Source organism: Carcharhinus amblyrhynchos, chromosome 21 (assembly GCF_965287045.1).
Source record: "Carcharhinus amblyrhynchos chromosome 21, sCarAmb.v2.hapA, whole genome shotgun sequence".
Lineage (NCBI taxonomy): Eukaryota > Metazoa > Chordata > Chondrichthyes > Carcharhiniformes > Carcharhinidae > Carcharhinus > Carcharhinus amblyrhynchos.
In genome coordinates, this window is record NC_137344.1 from 49217660 (window position 1) to 49241280 (window position 23621).

At 48.2% G+C, this 23621-nt stretch overlaps 1 protein-coding gene across 1 annotated transcript in view; it reads right to left on the reverse strand.

The window, feature by feature from the left end:
- Window positions 1–23621, reverse strand: part of LOC145356411 (envoplakin-like) — a 94083-nt gene that overhangs the window by 38364 nt on the left and 32098 nt on the right. Inside the window, exons 4-10 of the mRNA XM_080209124.1 lie at window positions 23083–23206; window positions 19644–19775; window positions 12484–12525; window positions 10610–10771; window positions 7739–7846; window positions 5624–5719; window positions 1748–1873 (exon numbers count right to left, since the gene is read on the reverse strand). Of these exons, the coding sequence (XP_080065250.1) occupies window positions 1748–1873; window positions 5624–5719; window positions 7739–7846; window positions 10610–10771; window positions 12484–12525; window positions 19644–19775; window positions 23083–23206 (790 nt within the window). The remainder of the gene's footprint in view (window positions 1–1747; window positions 1874–5623; window positions 5720–7738; window positions 7847–10609; window positions 10772–12483; window positions 12526–19643; window positions 19776–23082; window positions 23207–23621) is intronic.

A 23621-nucleotide genomic window follows, 5' to 3' on the forward strand; every position in this document is an offset into this window, starting at 1 on the left:
ATAACCCTTAATCCCCCTGTCTATCAGAAACCTATCTACCCATGACTTAAATATATTCAGCGAGGTAGCCTCCACCACTTCAACGGGCAGAGAATTCCAGAGATTCACCACCCTTTGAGTGAAGAAGTTCCTCCTCAACTCTGATCTAAACTGCCCCCCTCTTATCTTGAGGCTGTGCCCTCTAGTCCTGCTATCCTTTCTAAGTGGAAAGAATCTCTCTACCTCTACCCTATCCATCCCTTTCATTATCTTATACGTCTCTATAAGATCCCCCTCAGCCTTCTAAACTCTAACGAGTACAGACCCAGTCTACTCAGTCTCTCTTCATAGTCCAACCCCCTCATCTCCGGTATCAGCCTAGTGAACTTCCTCTGCACTCCCTCCAAGGCCAATATATCCTTCCGCAAGTGCGGTGACCAAAACTGCACACAGTACTCCAGCTGCAGCCTCACCAGTGCCCTGTACAGTTGCAGCAAGACCTCCCTGCTTTTATATTCTATCCCCCTCGCTATAAAGGCCAGCATCCCATTCGCCTTCCTGATCACCTGCTGCACCTGCAGACTGGGTTTTTGCGACTCGTGCACAAGGACCCCCAGGTCCCTCTGCACCGTAGCATGCTGCAGCTTTTCACCCTTTAAATAATAATCCCTCCTACTATTATTTCTACCAAAGTGGATAACCTCACATTTGCTGACGTTAACTCTATCTGCCAGGTCCTCGCCCACGAACCTGTTGGACTTTAATCTGGTGTTGTGAGACTACTTACTGTGCCCACCCCAGTCCAATGCTGGCATCATGATCATAATTGTCCCAATCTCTGGAATTGACAATCTGGGAGAGTTGGTAACACTATATGTATTTTTGATATGATCCAGCACGTTTTATATAATGCCATCTGAGTGAGCCTGAAGACAGTAACAAGTCTGACAACACCAGGTTGAAGTCCAACCGATTTATTTGATAGTAAACTCATAAGGGTTTGTCCCTTCATCAGGTGAATGGAGAGTTCTGGCCTCAGACAGAGCATATAAAGCACAGACAGTTTACAGATTACTGACTAGAATGCGAATCTTTACACCTAACCTGCTGTTCAAGTCCTAAAGTGGCCGACAATGTGTGTGGAAGGAGCACTGATCACAGGTTAAAGAGATGTGTATTGTCTCCAGACAGGACAGTAAGTGAGGTTTTGCAAACCCAGGCAAGTCATGGGGGTTACAGATAGTGCAACATGAACCCAAGATCCCTGTTGAGACCGTCCTCGTGTGCGGAACTTGGCTATCAGTCTCTGCTCAGCGACTCTGCGCTGCCGTGTGTCGTGAAGGTGGCCTCAACAGGGATCTTAGGTTCATGTCGCACTATCTGTAACCCCCGTGACTTGCCTGGGTTTGCAAAACCTCACTTACTGTCCTGTCTGGAGACAATACACATCTCTTTAACCTGTGATCAGTGCTCCTTCCACTCACATTGTTAGCCACTTTAAGACTTGAACAGCAGGTTAGGTGTAAAGATTCGCATTCTAATCAGTAATCTGTAAACTGTCTGTGCTTTATATGCTCTGTCTGAGGCCAGAACTCTCCATTCACCTGACGAAGGGACTAACCCGAAAGCTAGTGAGTTTACTATCAAATAAATCGGTTGGACTTAAACCTGGTGTTGTCAGACTTTTTACTGTGTTTACCCCAGTCCAACGCCGGCATCTCCACATCATGAGCCTGAAGAGGCAGCGATCTGATTCATTAATACTCACCTCAAGCTGGTGAAGCAGATCAGACACAACCCGAGGGTTATCCTTGTTGTACCTCGAGAACTTGTTGTCCAGCTCGGAATTGTGCTTCTTAATGGACTCAGCAAGGGTCTCAGCATCGTACTGGAACTGCGGAGAGGAAATACATCCCAAGGGATGGAGAGGAGTGAGAGAGAGAGAAATTGTATCAGTGATCATCAGACTTATTAAAACAAATTAAATCTACAATAAAGGAAGGGGCCCAAAAAACTTCGCAGGGTGGCCAAACACTGAGCACGTACGGAGATAGGTGACCAAGCTTGAACAAAGAGGTGGTTTTTAAGGAGCGTCTTCAATGTGTAGGGAGAGATATAGAGAGAAGCAGTGAGGGTATTCTAGAGTTTAGGATCCAGAAGGTGCAGCCAGCACCTGGTCTACAATTATAACTGGGGACACACAAGCGGGCAGGATTGGAGGAGCGCAGAATCGGGCAGCACGGTAGCACAGTGGTTAGCACTGCTGCTCCACAGCTCCAGGGTTCCTGGGTTCGATTCCCGGCTCGGGTCACTGTCTGTGTGGAGTTGGGCGGCACGGTAGCACAGTGGGTTAGCACTGCTGCTTCACAGCTCCAGGGTTCCTGGGTTCGATTCCCGGCTCGGGTCACCATCTGCGTGGAGTTTGCACATTCTCCTCGTGTCTGCGTGGGTTTCCTCCGGGTGCTCGGGTTTCCTCCCAATGATGTGCGGGTTAGGTTGACTGGTCTTGCTAAGAAATTGCCCCTTCGTGTCCAGGGATGCATAGGTTACAGGGTGGGTATAATATGTATGGGGGGTAGGGCCTGGCTGGGATTGTGTTCGGTGCAGACTCGATGGGCTGAAGGGCCTCTTTCTGCACTGTAGGGATTCTAATTGGAGGCGATTACAGAGCTAGCGAGAGTGGATTTGAAAACAAAAGGTGTGAATTTTAAAATTGAGGCGTTGGCAAGACTCGGGCAATGTAGATCTAAGGGCGTAGCGTGAATGTGTGATTGTAAAACAGTGAAGTAAACTCGCACAGAACTCAGCAAACCAGTATCACGATGCAGTGAAACAAATTTCTTAAAGAGGGAGTAACAATGAAACTGTTCCTATCCCTCTCCCAGATTCAGCTGCGTGTTAGCTTACTCTCTATTGTACTCTGTGGCTGGGTGTGGTGTGTATCTGCTGAAATAAAAGCCTGTGTTTTTTCTCCACAATGGTGTTGAGTTATTAATGACACAATAAGGGTGAAATGTGAGAGGTGGCGTCTCAAATCTCGTGGCTCATGAAACAACACGGTGTGTCCTGTAACTCAATTCCTCTTCTTCATGTCTTCTTAAATAGAGTCCCAGTGGTGAAGACGGAGCCCAACGAGACGGCGCCAACTCACCGATTCTCCAAAAGAGCTCCCCACCCAGGCCCATTCCCGACCCTGTAACCGCCCCCTGCTTTTAGCACGGCCAATCCACCTCACCCCACGTACCTTTGGACTGTGGGGTGAAGCCCACGCAGACACGGGGAGAATGTGCTAACTCCACGCAGCCAGGCACGGAAGGCCGGGATTGAGTCCCTGGTGCTGTGAGGCAGCAGTGCTAAACCGTAGGAGCAGAATTAGGCCATTGGGCCCATCGAGTCTGCTCTGCCACGCGATCATGGCTGATATGTTCCCCGTCCCCATTTTCCTGCCTGCTCCCCATAACCCCTCAACCCATTACCAATTAAAAATCTAACTTCTCCTTAAATTTACTCACTGCCTCAGCATCCACCGCACTTTGGGGGAGTGAAATCCACAGATTCACAACCATAAGAACATAAGAAACAGGAGCAGGAGTAGGCCATCTAGCCCTTCGAGCCTGCCCTGCCATTCAATAAGATCATGGCTGATCTGAAGTGGATCAGTTCCACTTTCCCGCTCCCTCCCCATAACCCTTAATCCCCTTGTCTGTCCAAAACCCGTGACTTAAATATATTTACCCGCGACTTAAATATACCCTTTGGGATAATTAATTTCTCCTCCAACTCTGTTTTAAATCTGCTACCCCTTACTCTAAGGCTATGACCTCTCGTCCCCACAACGCCCCACAGGCGTCTACTTTATTCATAACTTTTATCATCTTGTAAACCTCAATTTGATCTCCCCTCATTCTTCTAAAGTCCAGAGAGTTTAGGCCTGAGCTGTTCAATCTCTCTTCGTACGACAAACCCCTCATCTCTTGGAACCACTGTGCCACTGTGCTGCCCTTGTTCATAAGTTCTCACCAGCCTGGCTGTAGACACTGTAAGGGGTCTCTGTGGAGGAGAGATAGCAGGTTCTTCTCGTTCTAAGACTGAGCCAGTACTTTGACACTCACTGGAGCTGAGCACCTGCAATTCTATTACCCTCCCCACCCCACCCACAGCCCTCCCCAGGCAGCTGGGAGGTTGTCGGTGTTGAGCAAGTAAGTCAGAACATGTTACACCAGTGGAGTGCCCCAGGGATCTGTTCTGGGACCACCTTCATAAATGAGCTGGATGAGGAAGTGGAGGGATGGGTTGGTAAGTTCACCGACGATACGAAGGTTGGTGACGTTGTGGATAGTCTGGAAGGATGTCAGAAGTGACATAGATAGGAGACAAGATTGGGCGGAGAAGTGGCAGATGGACTTCAACGTGGATAAATGTGTAGTGATCCATTTTGGCAGGACCAATGGGATGAAGGAGTCCAATAAAATGGTATAGCAAGTCACTCAGTTCAGTGGAAGGGCAATTAGGGATGGGCAATAAATGCTGGCCCAGGTAAGAATGAATAAATTAATAATTGGTGTGTGTAAAACAGGTTTGCTGAAATAATCATTTTTAAATGTGTGCAGCGACTCAGATAGTTCTGATGGTGTTTGTTGATGTAAATAGGATGGGTGTAACGATGGAAGAAATAACAAGAATTTAATCTGACGCTCACACGCTAGCAGAACCAGGTGAAGAAGTTTCCTAACAGTGCTTTAGAACATAGAACACTACAGCACAAACAGGCCATTCGGCCCACAAGTTGCGCCAATCATATCCCTACCTACCAGGCCTATCTATAACCCTCAATCCCATTAAATCCCATGTACTCATCCAGAAGTCTTTTAAAAGACCCCAGCGGGTTCACCTCCACCACCACTGACGGCAGCCGATTCCACTCACTCACCACCCTCTGAGTGAAAAACTTACCCCTGACATCTCCTCTGTACCTGCTCCCCAGCACCTTAAACCTGTGTCCTCTCATAGCGACCATTTCAGCCCTGGGAAATAGCCTCTGAGAATCCACCTGATCTATTCCTCTCAACATTTTATAAACCTCTATCAGGTCGCCTCTCAACCTTCATCTCTCCAGGGAGAAGAGACCCAGCTCCCTCAACCTATCTGCATAAGGCATGCCTCCCAATCCAGGCAACATCCTTGTAAATCTCCTCTGCACCCTCTCAATAGCTTCCACATCCTTCCTGTAATGAGGTGACCAGAATGGCGCACAGTACTCCAAGTGGGGTCTGACAAGGGTCTTATGAAGTTGCAGCATTATCTCCCGACTCCTAAACTCAATCCCTCGATTAATGAAGGCCAGTACACCATATGCCTTCTTGACCACATCCTCCACCTGCGAGGCCGATTTAAGAGTCCTATGGACCCGGACCCCAAGATCCTTCTGCTCTTCAACACAGCTAAGAGTCTTACCCTTGATATTGTATTCCTTCATCCCATTGGACCTGCCAAAATGGATGACTACACATTTATCTGCGTTGATAATAAAGATTTTTCTCTTCCATCCTCCAGGTTGCTGAAGATCAGAGATTCTTCTTCTCTCCTCAGCTCATTCACCACCACCCGGGGATTAAATTGAGACATTCACCCGTTTATTTGTTACCTTTTTGTAATCCTCCACGTTCTTCAGGTGGCCTTCCTGACAGATGCAGAGGTTTAGAAACTGCTGCCATTCATTCTTCACTGCGTCTTTGTGAGCCTGAAAGACAGTCCCTGCACATGTTACCATCTGAGTAACTGCATGATCACCAACGCAACAAGAGGAGGGCACAGAGCTGAAGGTGACCTTGCAACAGTATAACTCCCGACCATTACTTAACAAAACAAAAAACCCAAAGCATGGAATGGGAAGAGTTCTCCGGCAGAAACTTGACCAAAAAATCCAAACCTGGATGGTTCCATCAACAAAAGCAATCATTGGACCCTCACTGATCGCAACCCAGTGGATGGCGAATATTTAGAATCTTCATTGTTCCCTAGGTAGACTCGCTCTTCAATTTTAAACCCAATATTAGCACTTCCAAGACTCCAGTCGCTACAATCTTATCAAGAAACAGGCCAATCCAGACTGGGAAAACCCTGGGACTGCTTTAAGCTGAACAATGTCTATCACTATCACAGCAACTGCACAGTAATTTCATCAATATTCCTGGGGTAGGTCTCTTAGCTTTAACTTGGTTGGGTCAGTTTGATTGGTTTGGATTGGTTCATAGATCATAGAACCCAACAGTGCAGAAAGAGGCCCTTCGGCCCATCGAGTCTGCACCGAACACAATCCCACCCAGGCCCTACCCCCATATCCCTACATATTATACCCACTAATCCCTCTAACCTATCCCTGGACACTAAGGGGCAATTTCTTAGCACGGCCAATCAGCCTAACCCGCACATCTTTGAACTGTGGGAGGAAACTGGAGCGCCCGGAGGAAACCCACGCAGACATGAGGAGAATGTGCAAACTCCACACAGACAGTGACCCGAGGCAGCTTCCTGGTTCAGCTTCCTTTTATTTATTCGTGGGATTTGGGTGTGACTGGCTGGCCAGCATTTATTGCCCATCTCTAGCTCCCCTTGGAGGGCAGTTGAGAGTCAACTGCATTGCTGTGACCCTCGAGTCACATGTAGACCAGACCAGACCAGGCCAGACCAGACCAGACCAGACCAGGCCAGGCCAGGCCAGACCAGGCCAGACCGGGCCAGGCCAGACCAGACCAGGCCAGACCAGGCCATACCGGGCCAGGCCAGACCAGACCAGACCAGGCCTGGCCAGACCAGGCCAGGCCAGGCCAGGCCAGGCCAGGCCAGGCCAGGCCAGACCGGGCCAGGCCAGACCAGACCAGGCCAGACCAGGCCAGGCCAGACTAGGCCTGGCCAGACCAGGCCAGGCCAGATCAGGCCAGGCCAGGCCAGGCCAGGCCAGACCGGGCCAGGCCAGACCGGGCCAGGCCAGACCAGACCAGGCCAGGCCAGGCCAGACCGGGCCAGGCCAGGCCAGACCAGACCAGACCAGACCAGGCCAGACCAGGCCAGGCCAGACCAGCAGATTTCCTTCCCTAAAGAGCACAAGTGAACAAGGTGGGTTTTTTTGAAATTGGTTTCATGGCCATCAGTAGAATCTTAAATCCAGACTTTTTTTATTGAATTCAAATTCCACCATCTGCCATGGAGTGATTCCAACCTAGAATCACACCATGGTGGCATGGTGGCACAGTGGGTTAGCACTGCTGCTTCACAGCTCCAGGGTCCTGGGTTCAATTCCCGGATGGGGTCACTGTCTGTGTGGAGTTTGCACATTCTCCTCGTGTCTGCGTGGGTTTCTTCCGGGTGCTCCGGTTTCCTCCCACAGTCCAAAGATGTGCGGGTTAGGTTGATTGGCCATGCTAAGAAATTGCCCCTTAGTGTCCAGGGATGTGTAGGTTAGAGGGATTAGTGGGTATAATATGTAGGGATGGGGGGTAGGGCCTGGGTGGGATTGTGGTCGGTGCAGACTCGATGGGCTGAAGGGCCTCTTTCTGCACTGTAGGGTTCTATGATTCTAGCTGAGTTTCTAGATTAACAGCCTATCTTGGTTGGTTTGGGCCAGGTCAGTTTGATTGATTCGGGTTTGCTCAGTTTGGTTGTCTGGTTTGCTTCCTAGCTCACTCTGTTATCAGTATCTCTATAGTATTTGGCCTGTAACCTGTGCCTCTCTGGTTTGTGAGCAGTTATTGATTGGTACCTCAATTACTGAGCTGCCTGGGTGTTTCAACTTCAGCAACCTCTCCCCATCGTCCTGGAGTTTGTTCACAGCCGCCTCCTCGTCCAGCAGTCCATTGTCCTTAAAGCTCTGGAGGAAAATACAACACAGGATTACGAAATAAAACAGTGGATATACGCAGCAGTACCTGTGGAGAGAGAAACTGAGCAGGAGTAGGCCAGCAACTGGGATTAGCTTGCGGGTTTGAAAAAAAGGGGGCAGGGTGGACAGGTTGGGCTGAAGGGCCTGTTTCCATGATGTAAATCTCTATTCATCCCATCGAGTCAATCCCACTATTCAGTGCGATCATGGCCGATCATTATTTCAACACCACTTTTCTGCACGATCCCCATTCCCTCGGTGTCATCAGAATCCAGAAACCTATCGATTTCTTGTCTTGAACATGTTAATTGATACCATACTATCATAGGTTTACACCTAGCACTGTGTGGCCAAATTCCCCTCCAAATCGATTTTCAAGTTTGTTAATGACACCACCGCAGTGAGTCCGATCTCAGACGATGGAAAAGTGTGAGGTGATTCACTTTGGAAAGAGTAACAGGGGTACAGAATATAGGGCTAATGGAAGGACTCTTAGTAGTGTCGATGAGCAGAGAGATCTCGGGGTACATGTGCATAGCTCCCTGAAAGTTGGCACCCAGGTTGATAAGGTTGTTAAGAAGGCGTACGGTGTGTTAGCTTTTATTGGTAGAGGGATTGAATTTCGGAGCCGTGAGGTCATGTTACAACTGTACAAAACTCTGGTGCGGCCACACTTGGAGTATTGTGTACAGTTCTGGTCGCCGCATTATAAGAAAGATGTGGAGGCATTGGAAAGGGTGCAGAGGAGGTTTACCAGGATGTTGCCTGGTATGGTGGGAAGGTCTTATTGAGGAAAGGCTGAGGGACTTGAGGTTATTTTCATTGGAGAGAAGAAGGTTACGAGGTGACCTGATTGAGGCATACAAGATGATCAAAGGATTGGATAGGGTGGACAGTGAGAGCCTTTTACCTCGGATGTTGATGGCTAACACGAGGGGACATAGCTTTAAATTAAGGGGTGGTAATTATAGGACGGATGTCAGAGGTAGGTTCTTTACTCAGAGGGTAGTAAGGGCGTGGAATGCCCTGCCTGCAGCAGTTGTGGACTCGCCAACTTTAAGGGCGTTCAAATGGTCAGTGGATAGGCATATGGATAACATTGGAATAGTTTAGGTTAGAGGGTCATTAGATTGGTTCTACTGGTCGGCGCAACATCGAGGGCCGAAGGGCCTGTACTGCATTGGAATGTTCTATGTTCTATGATGAGATGGGGTAAAGGAAAGAGATAGAGAAACTGGTACGACGACAATAATCTCTCCCTCAATGTTAACAAAATAAAGGAGATAGTCATCGACTCCAGGAAGCATAGTGGGGGACATGTCTCTGTCTACCTCAACAGGGATGAAGTGGCAATGGTCAAAAGCTTCAATTTTCTACGTGTCCAGATCACCAACAACCTATCCTGGTCCCTCCATGCCAACATTACAGTTAAGAAAGCCTGCTTTCTCTACACCCTAGCTCCAACTGTAACGTTATATTCTGCACCCTCTCTCAAGAAACGATACATTTCACTGTATACATGTGACAATAATAAATCAAATCAATGATTGAGCCCACTGGGGTAGAAAATTCCAAAGTTCACTACCCTCTGAATGAAGAAATATCTCTTCATTTCATTTCGAAATGCTCCTTAATCTGAGACTCTGTCTCTGGTTCTTGATTCACCAGCCAGGGGAAACACTCTATCTGCATCTACCTGACTGCCCCCCTGTAAGAATTCTGTACGTTTCAGTGAGATCACCTCTCATTCTTAAAGTCTAGCAAATATAGACCCAGTTTCCTCAATCTCGCCTCATCGGAAATCCAGCCATCGCGGGGATTCACCTGGGGAATCTCACTGCACTCCCTCCGTGACATATAGGTAGCACAGTGGGTTAACACTGCTGCTTCACAGCTCCAGGGTCTTGGGTTCGATTCTTGGCTCGGGTCACTGTCTGTGTGGAGTTTGCACATCCTCCCCGTGTCTGCGTGGGTTTCCTCCGGGTACTCCAGTTTCCTCCCACAGTCCAAAGATGTGCGGGTTAGGTTGATTGACCATGCTAAGAAATTGCCCCTTAGTGTCCAGGTTAGTGGGTATAATATGTAGGGATATGGGGGATAGGGCCTGGGTGGGATTGTGTTCGGTGCAGACTCGATGGGCCGAAGGGCCTCTTTCTGCACTGTAGGGTTCTATGTTTCGAGATAAGGAGACCAAAACTGTACAGGTGCTGTTTCACCAAGGCGCTATACAAATGCAGCAAGGCATCATTACTCCTGTACTCAAATCTCCCGTCGTCAGGACAGAGGAACATGCTGAGTCTGGCCCAACACATTGAGAAGTTTGAGAGATTTACAGTACAGAAGGTACTGACCCATCAAGTCTGTACTGACCACAATCCCACCCAGGCCCTATTCATTTAAACTGCAACAGCCCATCTCACTGAACAGGAACGATGTAGAAAATTACAAGATAGATAGCTTTAAACAAAACAAACCAGTTTGTCCATCTTGATATTATTCTTCCATTTGAAACAAGATATTTTAACAGGAGAAAAAGTAAACTGACATTTAAATAGAATGCAGTACAAATATCGATGGTTGATCGTAAACTAAGGACGAGAAATAACCGTGCTATCAATGTACGCATTCATATAATATTCCTTTTTCTCACTTACACTAAGCTATTTGAAATAGCAGTGTCAAACACTGTTTTTATGTTGATGTTGCCGATGGTATTTTATAGGCCTGAATTTTCCCCGAGTTCCCACTCACCTCGTACTGCCTGCGGGCTTCCTCTGGCTGCGGCATCTTGTCACTCCAGTCATGTTTCAGGATCTTTTCCTGTTGGCCATTCATGAATAGCAGCTGCTTGGTACAAGCCTGTGTGTAGTCGTAGAGACTGTCCAACTGGTGACCTCGGAGCTTGGAGGATTCCTGAGTAAGGACAAACGCAATTCCTCTAGACATCTGCAAGACCTTCCAAACCCCCAACCTTAACACCCAGAAGCACAAGAGAGCAGATACATGGGAACCGCGTCAACTAAAGTTCCTCTCCAAGCCACACATCCTGGCTTGGAGACAAATCCCCATTCCTTCACCATTGCTGAATCATAAAACACTCAAACTTAGCAAGTATATGTGTGGGGCGGGGTGGGTGGAGGCAGGCAATTTGGATGGGAGATGAATGGAGAGGGATTGAGAAGCAGAATAGGGAGCTGTCAAACTGGGGTGGGGGTAACATTAGGGGAATGGCTACGGGCGCAAGGAAGGGTAGGAAGGAAAGGTACAAGATTCCTGTGATTGAGGCACAGGGAACCCCGAGAGGGAAATACAGAGCCTGGCATCAGAAACAGACAGACTGACAGACATGTAGACAGACAGACACTTAGACAGACAGACAGATGCATAGACAGACAGACAGTCAGACACGTAGACAGTCAGACACGTAGACATGTAGACAGACAGACACGTAGACAGACACATAGACACATAGACAGACAGACACGTAGACAGACAGACAGACACGTAGACAGACAGTCAGACACATAGACAGACAGACACGTAGACAGACAGACACGTAGACAGACAGACAGACACATAGACAGACAGACACGTAGACAGACAGACAGACACATAGACAGACAGACAGTCAGACATGTAGACAGACAGACACGTAGACAGACAGACACATAGACAGACAGACACATAGACAGACAGTCAGACACATAGACAGACAGACAGACACGTAGACAGACAGACAGACACATAGACAGACAGACAGTCAGACATGTAGACAGACAGACACGTAGACAGACAGACACATAGACAGACAGACACATAGACAGACAGTCAGACACATAGACAGACAGACAGACACGTAGACAGACAGACACGTAGACAAATACAGGCAGCCAGCTGAGCCGCTGACGCTAATCTAAGGGCAGGACATGGGGGACAGGGGGGCATAGCTCTGGCAGTCATGGCAATGCCACAGCGTGGCAGTCGGCACTGTGGGGACTGCCAAGAGGAGCAGGGAAAGAGGAAATCACTGCCGGGGACTGGGAAACCCTGGGCTTTCAGCGGGCAGAGGGATCTGAGAGCCCAACAGGATGGAGTTTGGGGGGGGGGGAACCTGGCTTTGGACAGCTGGTGGCAAGAATCAAAGTGGGCAGCTGGGGGAAATCGGGTTCACCCTGATGGGCACAAGGGATGTCCTGAATTCTGTGTCCCCCCTCCCCCACTTGCTTACCAGCCTTTATTCAACGTGGCCTCAAATAACGGACTGCACACTCTCATCCGCCTGCCCACCAGGGTATTACGGTATCAGCAATAACAAAGCCCCTTCAACTGGCTTAGAGTCAAGCTCAGTTGTCCTTTAGTTATTTATTTGATGATGGCGGGGGCAGACTGGCAATGCCAATGCCTGCCCCTCTGTCCGTTCTATGGGGGACAGCTCAAGAGTTGGCAGGAATGTAGTGAGCGCCTCTGAAATGTCACGTGCCCCGTCCCCCACCCCAGATTCACACTGGGTGGGAAGGAGGCAGTAAAGTCCAACCCTGGGATCGAACTTGATATTGATTAGACTGGACTGGAGCAGCTGGCATGGCCTACGGAGCTCACTCATCAGCAGTGTAGTGGACACTCACCACCAGGTTTTTGTACTGCTTCTGGACCTTCTTCAGCTCTTCCTGTAAGACAAAGAATAGACGTCAGTAATGGCTTCCTGCTCCCTCCACTGGCACCTGCTTCACCACCCGTCAAGGTGAAGTCTGTAGATTTTCGGAAGGGTTGTTGTCTGTTAGAGCTGCCAACTGTCTCTCTCAATGTTAGAAACCATTCCGGCATTTATCCTTCCCTTTGTATCTTTCCCTTTATCTGTTTTCCCTTCTCCTCAATTTGGTTTATAATAATAATGGAAAGTAAGGAAATGCCAGATGAATATAACTATAACACAACATAAGGTTTAAGTTTATTTATTAACCACAAGTAGGCTTACATTAACACCACAATGAAGCTACTGTGAAAATCCCCTAGTCGCCACGCTCCTGTTTGGGTTACACTGAGGGAGAATTTAGCACGGCCAATGCATCTAACCAGCACGTCTTTGGACAGCGGGAGGAAACTGGAGCACCCGGAGGGAACCCTGTATAGGGCATTGGTGAGGCCGCAGCTGGAGTACTGTGTGCAGTTTTGGTCGCCGCACTTACGCAAGGACATTTTGGCCTTGGAGGGAGTGCAGAGGAGGTTTACTAGGCAGATGCCGGAGTTGAGGGGGTTGAGCTATGAGGAGAGGCTGAATAAACTAGGCTTGTACTCGTTAGAGTTTAGAAGAATGAGGGGAGATCTCATTGAGACGTATAAGATGATGAATGGGATGGATAGGATAGAGGTGGAGAGGCTCTTCCCGCTCAGAAAGGACAGTAGGACTAGGGGGCACAGCCTCAAGATAAAGGGGGGGCAGTTTAGAACGGAGTTGAGGAGGAACTTCTTCACTCAAAGGGTGGTGAATCTCTGGAATTCTCTGCCCGTTGAAGTGGTGGAGGCTGCCTCACTAAATATTTTTAAGAAGCGGGTTGATGGGTTTTTGATAGGCAAGGGGATTAAGGGTTATGGGGAGAGGGCGGGAATGTGGAACTGAGCCGCGACAGATCAGCCATGATCTTATTGAATGGCGGGGCAGGCTCAAAGGGCTAGATGGCCTACTCCTGCTCCTATTTCTTATGTTCTTATGACATGGGGAGAATGTGTAAGTTCTGTGTAGACAGTGACCCAAGCGGGAATGGAACCTGGGTCCCTGGCGCTGTGAGACAGTAGTACTAATCACCGCGCCCCGTAAATCAGGAAGTGGTATGACGGAGGAGCTCAGAAAAATTCCAATCACCAGGGAATTGGCACTGAGTGAATTGTTGGGACTGTGGGATTCAGTCTAAGGTCTTGAGAGAAGTGATTTAATGAGATCACAGAATCGTAAAACCCTACAGTGCAGAAAGAGGCCCTTCGGCCCATCGAGTCTGCATTGAACACAATCCCATCCAGGCCCTATCCCCATATCCCTACATACTTACCCACTATCCCTCTAACCTATGCACTCCAGGACACTAAGAGGCAATTTAGCATGGCCAATCAACCTAACCTGCACACCTTTGTTGGAGGAAACCGGAGCACCCGGAGGAAACCCACGCGGACACGAGGAGAATGTGCAAACTCCACACAGACAGTGACCCGAGCCGGGATTCGAACCCAGGTCCCTGGAGCTGTGAAGCAGCAATGCTAACCCACTGTGCTACCGTGCTGCACCATAGTTGATGTTAGTTGATAGTTAGACAGACAGTTGATGTATTGGTTTAAATTTTCCAATGTTCCCTAGATTCCAAAAGGTTCTATCAGATGGGAATTTGGCAAATGGAACTCCTTTATTCAAAAAGGGAGGGAGACAGGAAGCAGGGAACTACAGACCAGTGAGCTTAACATCTGTTAAAGGGAAAATGTTAGAAGCCATTATTAAATATGTTGAGGGTGAGGCAGGGGAGGATTTTCTGGCCTCCATGTTTCTCTTGGCAGGGGGAAGATCCCGCCATTCACCAGCCAATGGTTTTTGAAAGAGAAAACACGTTTAACCAATTGAATTCAGTCCTTTGAGAAAGCAACGCATGAGTAGAGGGGAATTGGTGGATGTTCTGTATTCATAAACCCAGAGGCATTGGATAAGGTGCCACTGCAAAGCTTATTGTAAAAACAATAGCTCGTGGTGTCGGTGAGGGGGTAACGTACTGGGCATGGATAGAAGATGGGCTGGCTAATGGGGTTGGCATAAGTGGGTCTTTTTCAGGTTGAAAGGATGCCATCCCTGTGATAAGCCACAGGGATCAGCCTCAACCTTTTATCATTCATACAAGTGACTTGAGTGAAGGGTGCAAAGATATAGGCTGGAATTTTACTGGCACGCGCACACTGGAATTGGGGTTGGCAAGGCTTGCAGAATGGCATTCTCCGATGGCATCGGGCAGGCATGCTGGTAAAATTCCAGCCATAGTTGCTATGGTGCATGGAGATAGATGGATAGTAAGACATGAAGAGGACACAGGGAGACTACAAGCAGATATAAGTAGGTTAAATAAAGAACAAAATCAGCCCGGGAAACAGGCCCTTCGGTCCAACGAGCCCGCGCCACCATTTTAACATTACCAGTCCCCCCACTCCACCCATGACCCTTATCTATTGTTTTATGGCCATCCACATTGAGGGAAACTAATTTAGGGACAATTTATTACCTCCAATCAGCCTAACAGCACATCTTTGGGGTGTGGGAGGAAACAGGAGCACCCGGAGAAAACCCACGCAAGCACGGGGAGAATGCGCAAACTCCCACAGACACCGGCCCAAATCCATGTGTCTGCACAGAAAACAGTGATAGTCACTGAGCTGTTGTGTTGCCCAGCATCTGGTCCAGTTTAAGCGTACACTAACGACATGAAGCACTAGGCCAATCTCGAACAACCAAGAGCAGCCCCAGTACGACCCATCGCGTGTATGCCCCTCGTCGGACAACAAGGTGGACCGACTTACCAATGCATGGGCAAAGAGCTAGAAAGTGGAATGTAGTATGGAAAATCGTTCATTTTGGCAGAAACAACGAAAAAGAAGCATTTTTGTCTAAATGGTGGGAGGTTGCAGAGATCCAAGTTGTACAGAGATCGAGGGGCATAAGAACATAAGAAATAGGAGCAGGAGTAGGCCATCTAGCCCTTCGAGCCTGCCCCGCCATTCAATAAGATCATGGCTGATCTCAGTTCCACATTCCCGCCCTCTCCCCATAACCCTTAATCCCCTCTCTTATCAAAAACCCATCAACCCGCATCTTAAAAATATTTAGTGAGGCAGCCTCCACCACTTCAATGGGCAGAGAATTCCAGAGATTCACCACCCTTTGAGTGAAGAAATTCCTCCTCAACTCCGTTCTAAACCGCCCCCCCTTTATCTTGAGGCTGTGCCCCCTAGTCCTACTGTCTTTTTTGAGCGGGAAGAATCTCTCCACCTCTATCCTATCCATCCCATTCATCATCTTATACGTCTCAATGAGATCTCCCCTCATTCTTCTAAACTCTAACGAGTACAAGCCTAGTTTATTCAGCCTCTCCTCATAGCTCAACCCCCTCAACTCCGGCATCAGCCTAGTAAACCTCCTCTGCACTCCCTCCAAGGCCAAAATATCCTTGCATAAGTACGGCGCCCAAAACTGCACACAGTACTCCAGCTGCGGCCTCACCAATGCCCTATACAGCCGCAGCAAGACCTCCCTACTTTTATATTCAATCCCCCTCGCTATGAAGGCCAGCATCCCATTCGCCTTCCTGACCACCTGCTGCACCTGCAAGCTGGGTTTTTGCGACTCATGCACAAGGACCCCGAGGTCCCTCTGCACCGTCGCCTGCTGCAGTTTTTCGCCACGTAAGTAATAGTCCTTCCTACCATTCTTCCTACCAAAGTGGACCACCTCGCACTTGCCAACATTAAATTCCATTTGCCAGTTCCTGGCCCATTCGCCCAGCCTATCTAGATCCTTCTGCAGACTCTCCACACCCTCCGCGCAATTTGCCATTCCACCAATTTTGGTGTCATCAGCAAATTTCGACACCCTACACTCGGTTCCCTCCTCCAGATCATCTATATAAATGGTAAACAGCTGAGGCCCCAGCACCGACCCCTGGGGCACTCCACATGAGTCACGAAATGTTAGTGTACAGGCACAGCAAGTAAGTAGCAAAGCGAATGGAATGTTATCATTCATTGTGAGGGGAATTGAATACAAAAGGAAGGAGATTTTGCTTCAGTTGTACACGGCATCAGTTGTCCTTTATTACAAATGAAGTGGAGTATAACAATAGGGATGGCTTTCTACAATTATTACAGGGCACTGGTGAGGCCGCAGCTGGAGTACTGTGAGCAGTTTTGGTCCCCGTGTTTGCGAAAGGATATATTGGCCCCGGAGGGAGTACAGAGAAGGTTCACCAGGCTGATACCGGAGATGAGGAGTATTGGAGTATTGGTCACCAGGATGTAAATGCATTGGAAGCAGTTCAGAGAGGGTTTACCTGGAATGGATGGGTTGTTCTATGAGGGAAGGTTGGACAGATTGGGCTTGTATCTGCTGGAGGTTAGAAGAGTAAGAAACAACTTGATAGGAATAAGATCCTGAAGGATCTCAGCAGGTTGGATATGGAGAGGATGTTTCATCTGGTGGGAGAATCTAGAGCTAGGGGTCACTGTTTAAAAAGTAAAGGGGTTGCTTATTTAAGGCGGAGATTGGGAGAATTTTTTTCTTGAGCGTTGAGTGTCTCTGGAACTCTCTTCCTCAGTGGAAGCAGAGATTTTGAATATTTGTGAGGCAGAGCTAGATAGATTCTTGGTTAACAAGGGGTAAAAGGTCATCAGGGTATGTGTGGTTGAATTTACAATCAGATCAGCCATGATCTCTGAGTGGTGGAGCAGGCCTGAAGAGCTGAGTGGTCTATTCCTGCTCCTGTTGGGTATGTATCTTTGTTTATTTAGTTCCATAAGAACATAAGAAATAGGAGCAGGAGTAGGCCATCCAGCCCTTCGAGCCTGCCCCGCCATTCAATAAGATCATGGCTGATCTGAAGTGGATCAGTTCCACTTTCCCGCCCTCTCCCCATAACCCTTAATCCCCTTGCCTACCAAAAACCTATCAACCCGCATCTTAAAAATATTTAGCAAGGCAGCCTCCACCACTTCAACGGGCAGAGAATTCCAGAGATTCACCACCCTTTGAGTGAAGAAGTTCCTCCTCAACTCCGTTCTAAACCGCCCCCCCCCTTATCTTGAGGCTGTGCCCTCTAGTCCTGCTGTCCTTTCTGAGCGGGAAGAACCTCTCCACCTCTACCCTAACCATCCCCTTCATTATCTTATACGTCTTTATAAGATCCCCCCTCATCCTTCTAAACTCCAACGAGTACAATCCCAGTCTATTCAGCCTCTCTTCATAGTTCAACCCCCTCAACTCCAGTATCAGCCTAGTGAACCTCCTCTGCACTCCCTCCAAGGCCAAAATATCCTTGCGCAAGTGCGGCGACCAAAACTGCACACAGTACTCCAGCTGCGGCCTCACCAGTGCCCTGTACAGTTGCAGCAAGACCTCCCTACTTTTATATTCAATCCCCCTCGCTATAAAGGCCAGCATCCCATTCGCCTTCCTGATCATCTGCTGCACCTGCAGGCTGGGTTTTTGCGACTCATGGACAAGGACCCCGAGGTCCCTCTGCACCGTCGCATGCTGCAGCTTTTCACCCTTTAAATAGTCATCCCTCCTACTATTATTCCTGCCAAAGTGGATAACGTCACACTTGCCAACATTGTATTCCATCTGCCAGGTCCTCGCCCACTCACTCAGCTTATCTAGATCCCTTTGCAGACTAAGAATTGCTTCATCTTTTGACTTTGTAGAAAATCCAACATCTAAAACAGTCGGTTAGGAGTAATGTCCCAGAGAGATGGTGAGTTCAAATGTCACCATAACCAAGGAATAAAATTAAGATCTAGTAATTTTGGAGCCTAGCATCAGAAAATTAAACATGAGCATTGGATGGCAAAAACCCAACTGGTTCGCAAATACCCATCAGAGGAAGGAGCATCCCGTGTGGCCTGCATGTGATTATCTGTTTGGTTCTTAATGGCTCTCAAGACCCCAAAGGATGGAACTCAGTTTAGCATCTCATCAGAAAGGTGGTACATCAACAGTGCAGCGCTCTCTCAGAGTGTCAGCCTAGACTGTGTTCATAGAATAGAACATAGAACATTACAGCGCAGAACAGGCCCTTCGGCCCACGATGTTGCGCCGACCAGTTAAAAAGCAATGACCCTCTAACCTAAACCAATCCCTTTCCATCCATAAACCTATCCACGGATCTCTTAAACGCCCCCAAACTAGGCGCATTTACAACTGCAGCAGGCAGGGCATTCCAATCCCTCACCACCCTCTGGGTAAAGAACCTACCCCTGACATCCGTCCTATAACTACCCCCCTTAATTTATAGCCATGCCCCCTCGTGCTAGCTTTCTCCATCCGAGGGAAAAGGTTCTTCCTTCCATAGGAGAGAGCACAAGTTGGTATCCAGAGTGAAAGAATTCTTCAATCTTGCCAAACAAGCCATTATTTCTTTTATCATTTGTGTTTGGGATGTGGGCATTTATTGCCATCCCTAATTGTCCCTTGTTTGCTAGGCCAATATAGAGGGCAGTTGAGTGTCAACCACATTGCTGTGGCTCTGGAGTCACATGTAGGCCAGACCAGGTCAGGACGGCAGATTTCCTTCCCTAAAGGACATTAGTGAACCAGATGGGTTTTTCTGACAATCGGCAATGGTTCCATGGTCATTTTTTATCCATTTCAAATTTCACCATTGGCCGTGGTAGGATTTGAACCCCCCCCCGCCCCACCCACCAGAGCATTACCCTGGATCTCTGGATGACTGCTCCAGTGACAATACCACTGTGCCGCTGAGCGAGCTGTCAAGGGGTAGGTATTTACATGGGAAATGCTCCGTCCGCCTGCAATTAAAATACATCCTCACTCTCTCCACCCATGAGTTGCTGGAAATGTTGATTATAATTGCAGAGAGGGGACACGTTCCGCAGTAAAGGCGCCTCGCCTCCTGAGTAATATCGACAGGTTTGGACTCTGAGCTTCTCTCCTTTGGGCCCACAAACCTTTCAGGAACAGTGCCAATCTCAAAACGAAATGCATTGCAGTCAATACTGGGCTGTGGTCACACCGTCCACTCTTCCTTACCGGGTTGCTGATAGTCTGGCTGTTGATTTGTGGGCCGTACGCTTCGATTTCTTTGCTCAGTATGTGGTGACTTGCAATCTGTCTTTCCACTTGTGGTAACTGTGGTCCAAATCCACCATTCTCGACTTCCCCCTGCCAACACACGAATGGAAAATATGAAACCTACCGAGAGTGGGAGTTGGAGGAGTCTTTGTATAACACAAATAGGACGTGTGTTCTAGATTATAACCCAAAGCGTTAGGAAAGTTCTCCTCATCTTGATCTCTGTTTCTTTCCTAACTGTGCTCTCTGTTACCAAACTGCCCCCTTTGATAACAGTTTCACTTGATTGGAAGATAGGAACATGAGTAGGCCATTTGGCCCATTGAGCCTGTTCTACTATTTAATGAGACCATGGCTGATCTGTGACCTAACTTCATATACCTGGTGGCGCGGTAAGAATATAAGAACGTAAGAAATAGGAGCAGGAGTAGGCCATCTAGCCCTTTGAGCCTGCCCCGCCATTCAATAAGATCATGGCTGATCTGAAGTGGATCAGTTCCAGTTACCCGCCTGCTCCCCATAACCCTTAATTCCCTCGTCTATCAGAAACCTATCTACCCGTGACTTAAATATATCCAGCGAGGCAGCCTCCACCACTTCAACGGGCAGAGAATTCCAGAGATTCACCACCCTCTGAGTGAAGAAGTTCCTCCTCAACTCTGATCTAAACTGTCCCCCCCTTATTCTGAGGCTGTGCCCTCTAGTTCTGGTTTCCTTTCTAAGTGGAAAGAATCTCTCTACCTCTACCCTATCTAGCCTCTTCATTATCTTGTATGTCTCCATAAGATTCCCCCCTCAGCCTTCTAAACTCCAACGAGTACAGGCCCAATCTACTTGATCTCTCCTCATAAGCTAACCCCCTCATCTCCGGTATCAGCCTGGTGAACCTTCTCTGCGCTCTCTCCAAGGCCAATATATCCTTTGGCAAATAAGGTGATTAGCACTGCTGCCTCACAGCACGAGGGACACAGGCTCCATTCCAGCCTCGGGTCACTGTCTGTGTGGAGTTTGCACATTCTCCCCATGTCTGCGTGGGTTTCCTCCAGATGCTCCGGTTTCCTCCCACAGCCCAAAGATGTGCGGGTTAGGTGGATTGACCATGCTAACTTGACCCTAGCGTCGGGGAGATTTAGCAGGGTGAATATGTGGGGTTACGGGGATAGAGCCTGGGTGGGACTGTGGTCACTGCAGACTCGATAGACTGAACAACCTCCTTCTGCACTGTAAGGATTCTATGACCTGCCTTTGACTCTAACAAAAGTTTATCTACCTCCGATTTAAAGATAGTGACTGAACGACCGCTATTTGTGGAAGATAGTTCCAAACCTCTCCCACCCTTTGTGTGTAGAAGTTTTTCCGAACATCTCTCCTGAACGCTCCGGCCCTAATTCCTAGACTACACCCCCTAGTTCTAGAATCTCTCCAAGCAGTGGGAATAGCTTATCTACTCTGTCTTTAATCTGTCTTCAACTTTAACCTAAAAGTCACTCTGTTGAGAGGCTCCTGCTCAAAGGTTTTAAGTTTGTACTGAAGTGTGTGAAGCCAGGGCCTTCCAGCAGGCCCAAAGCCTCAGGGTAAGTTTGGAGCGTTTAACTTGCTGATTTTTAGAGATTAAAAGTCACCTGGTTGGTTTGTACAGCTGCATGACCCCTAGAAACCAGATAGTTCCTATTCTGGCGTCAAAGCAAAAAGTGAAATAATTCCCATAAATCCAAAGATAAATAGTGTGTAAATTTTCTCCGCACCAGAGGCCACATGATCTACAAAAGAACAAAACAGCCCGGGAAACAGGCCCTTTGGCCCAACGAGTCCGCGCCGCCATTTTAACATTACCAGTCCCCCCACTCCACCCATATCTATTGTTTTATGGCAATCTACCCTAATTTAGGGACAATTTATTACCTCCAATCAGCCTAACAGCACATCTTTGGGGTGTGGGAGGAAACCGGAGCACCCGGAGAAAACCCACGCAAGCACGGGGAGAATGTGCAAACTCCACACAGACACCGACCCAAATCCATGTGTCTGCACAGCAATCAGTGATAGTCACCGAGCTGTCGTCTTGCCCAGTATCTGGTCCAGTTTAGGCACACACTAACGACATGAAGCACTAGGCCACTCTCGAACATTCAAGAGCAGCCCTAGTACGACCCATCGCGTGTATGCCCCTCGTTGGACAACAAGGCGGACCGACTTAAAACCTGTGAATTAAAAGAGAAAAACATTATTATCATAACATATCCTTTTACATTACCAGGGGCGTCCCAGTGCTAATGAACCTTATTTAAAACAATCTCCAATATCCTTCCATCTCCAACCCGATCATGAATATATTTATATATTTATTCAAATATTTTCCTCAGTTCTCAAGAAGGTTTGGTGGGATTTTCCAGTCTCATCCGCGGTAGACATCGCCTCAGGCAGGGCTGGAAAGTCTGGAGAACAACCAAAATTGTCCAGTTTCCAAATTTCCCTGTCCCATCCGCCCAACGCTGGCAGGACTGAAGCAATCACCTCTGTTTCTCTCTCCATAGATGCTGTTAAACTTGCCGAGTATTTCCAACATTTTCTGTTTTCATTTTAAGAGTTGTTCGGGTAGATTGAGTAAAAAAGTTTGGTGGTAGACTTGAGGGATTGACTTAAACACAGAGAGAGAGGTAGAGTGGAGAAGGGGGGAACTATCAGAGTAGAGGGCCTTAGCTGAGGGGACAGCCATGAATGGAGCGACGGATTCTGAAGATCTGTGGAAGGCCAGAATTGGAGGAACTTGCAGCAATCTCTGAAGGTTTTAAGGCAGGAGGAGGTTACACTGATGGGGGCAGAGTGAGGCCGGGGATGGATTTGAAAAAGGGGATTGAGATATTGCATTGGAAGCCACTGTATATCAGTAGACACGGGGGAAATGGGTAAATTGGAATTGGTGCACTTGAGGAGACATGGCCATGGTCTCTTCTCCCTGGAGAGACGAAGGTTGAGAGGCGACCTGATAGAGGTTTATAAGATGTTGAGAGGTATAGATAGGGTGGATTCCCGGAAGCTATTTCCCAGGGCTGAAATGGTCGCTACGAGAGGACACAGGTTTAAGGTGCTGGGGAGCAGGTACAGAGGAGATGTGAGGGGTAAGTTTTTCACTCAGGGGGTGGTGAGTGAGGCTGCCGTTGGTGGTGGTAGAGGCAAACTCGCTGGGGTCTTTTAAAAGACTTCTGGATGAGTCCATGGGATTGAGGGTTATAGATAGGCCTGGTCGGTAGGGGTATGATCGGCGCAACTTGTGGGCCGAAGGGCCTGTTTGCGCTGTAGTTTTTCTGTGTTCTATGTTCTAAAATCGATCCAAGCTGCCTCCAGCTGTGTACCCCGACCTCCCAATGAGGGGGTTACTGGAGAATGGGAACTGTACCTGCTTCTGTCTCAGGATGTCAGGCCAATCCACAGAATTCTCCGCCTTGGGGATTTCAAGCTTCTCGTAGAGGTCTCGATAAGCTGAGCACTGTTGCACCCAGCGTTCATGCATTCTCTTCACACTAAACAGAAACAAGCAATAAACATGTTAAAAATGGCGACACGGTCTTACTGATGAACCTTGCAGTGAATCTTCCTGTTTTGCACAATGAGGCCCTTCGACCCATCGAGTCTGCACCGAACACAATCCCACCCAGGCCCTACCCCCCATATTAATTAATAATTAAGGGGTGGTAATTATAGGATGGATGTCAGAGGTAGGTTCTTTACTCAGAGGGTAGTAAGGGTGTGGAATGCCCTGCCTGCAGCAGTTGTGGACTCGCCAACTTTAAGGTGTTCAAATGGTCAGTGGATAGGCATATGGATAACATTGGAATAGTTTAGGTTAGAGGGTCATTAGATTGGTTCCACTGGTCAGCGCAACATCGAGGGCCGAAGGGCCTGTACTGCGCTGGAATGTTCTATATCCCTACATAT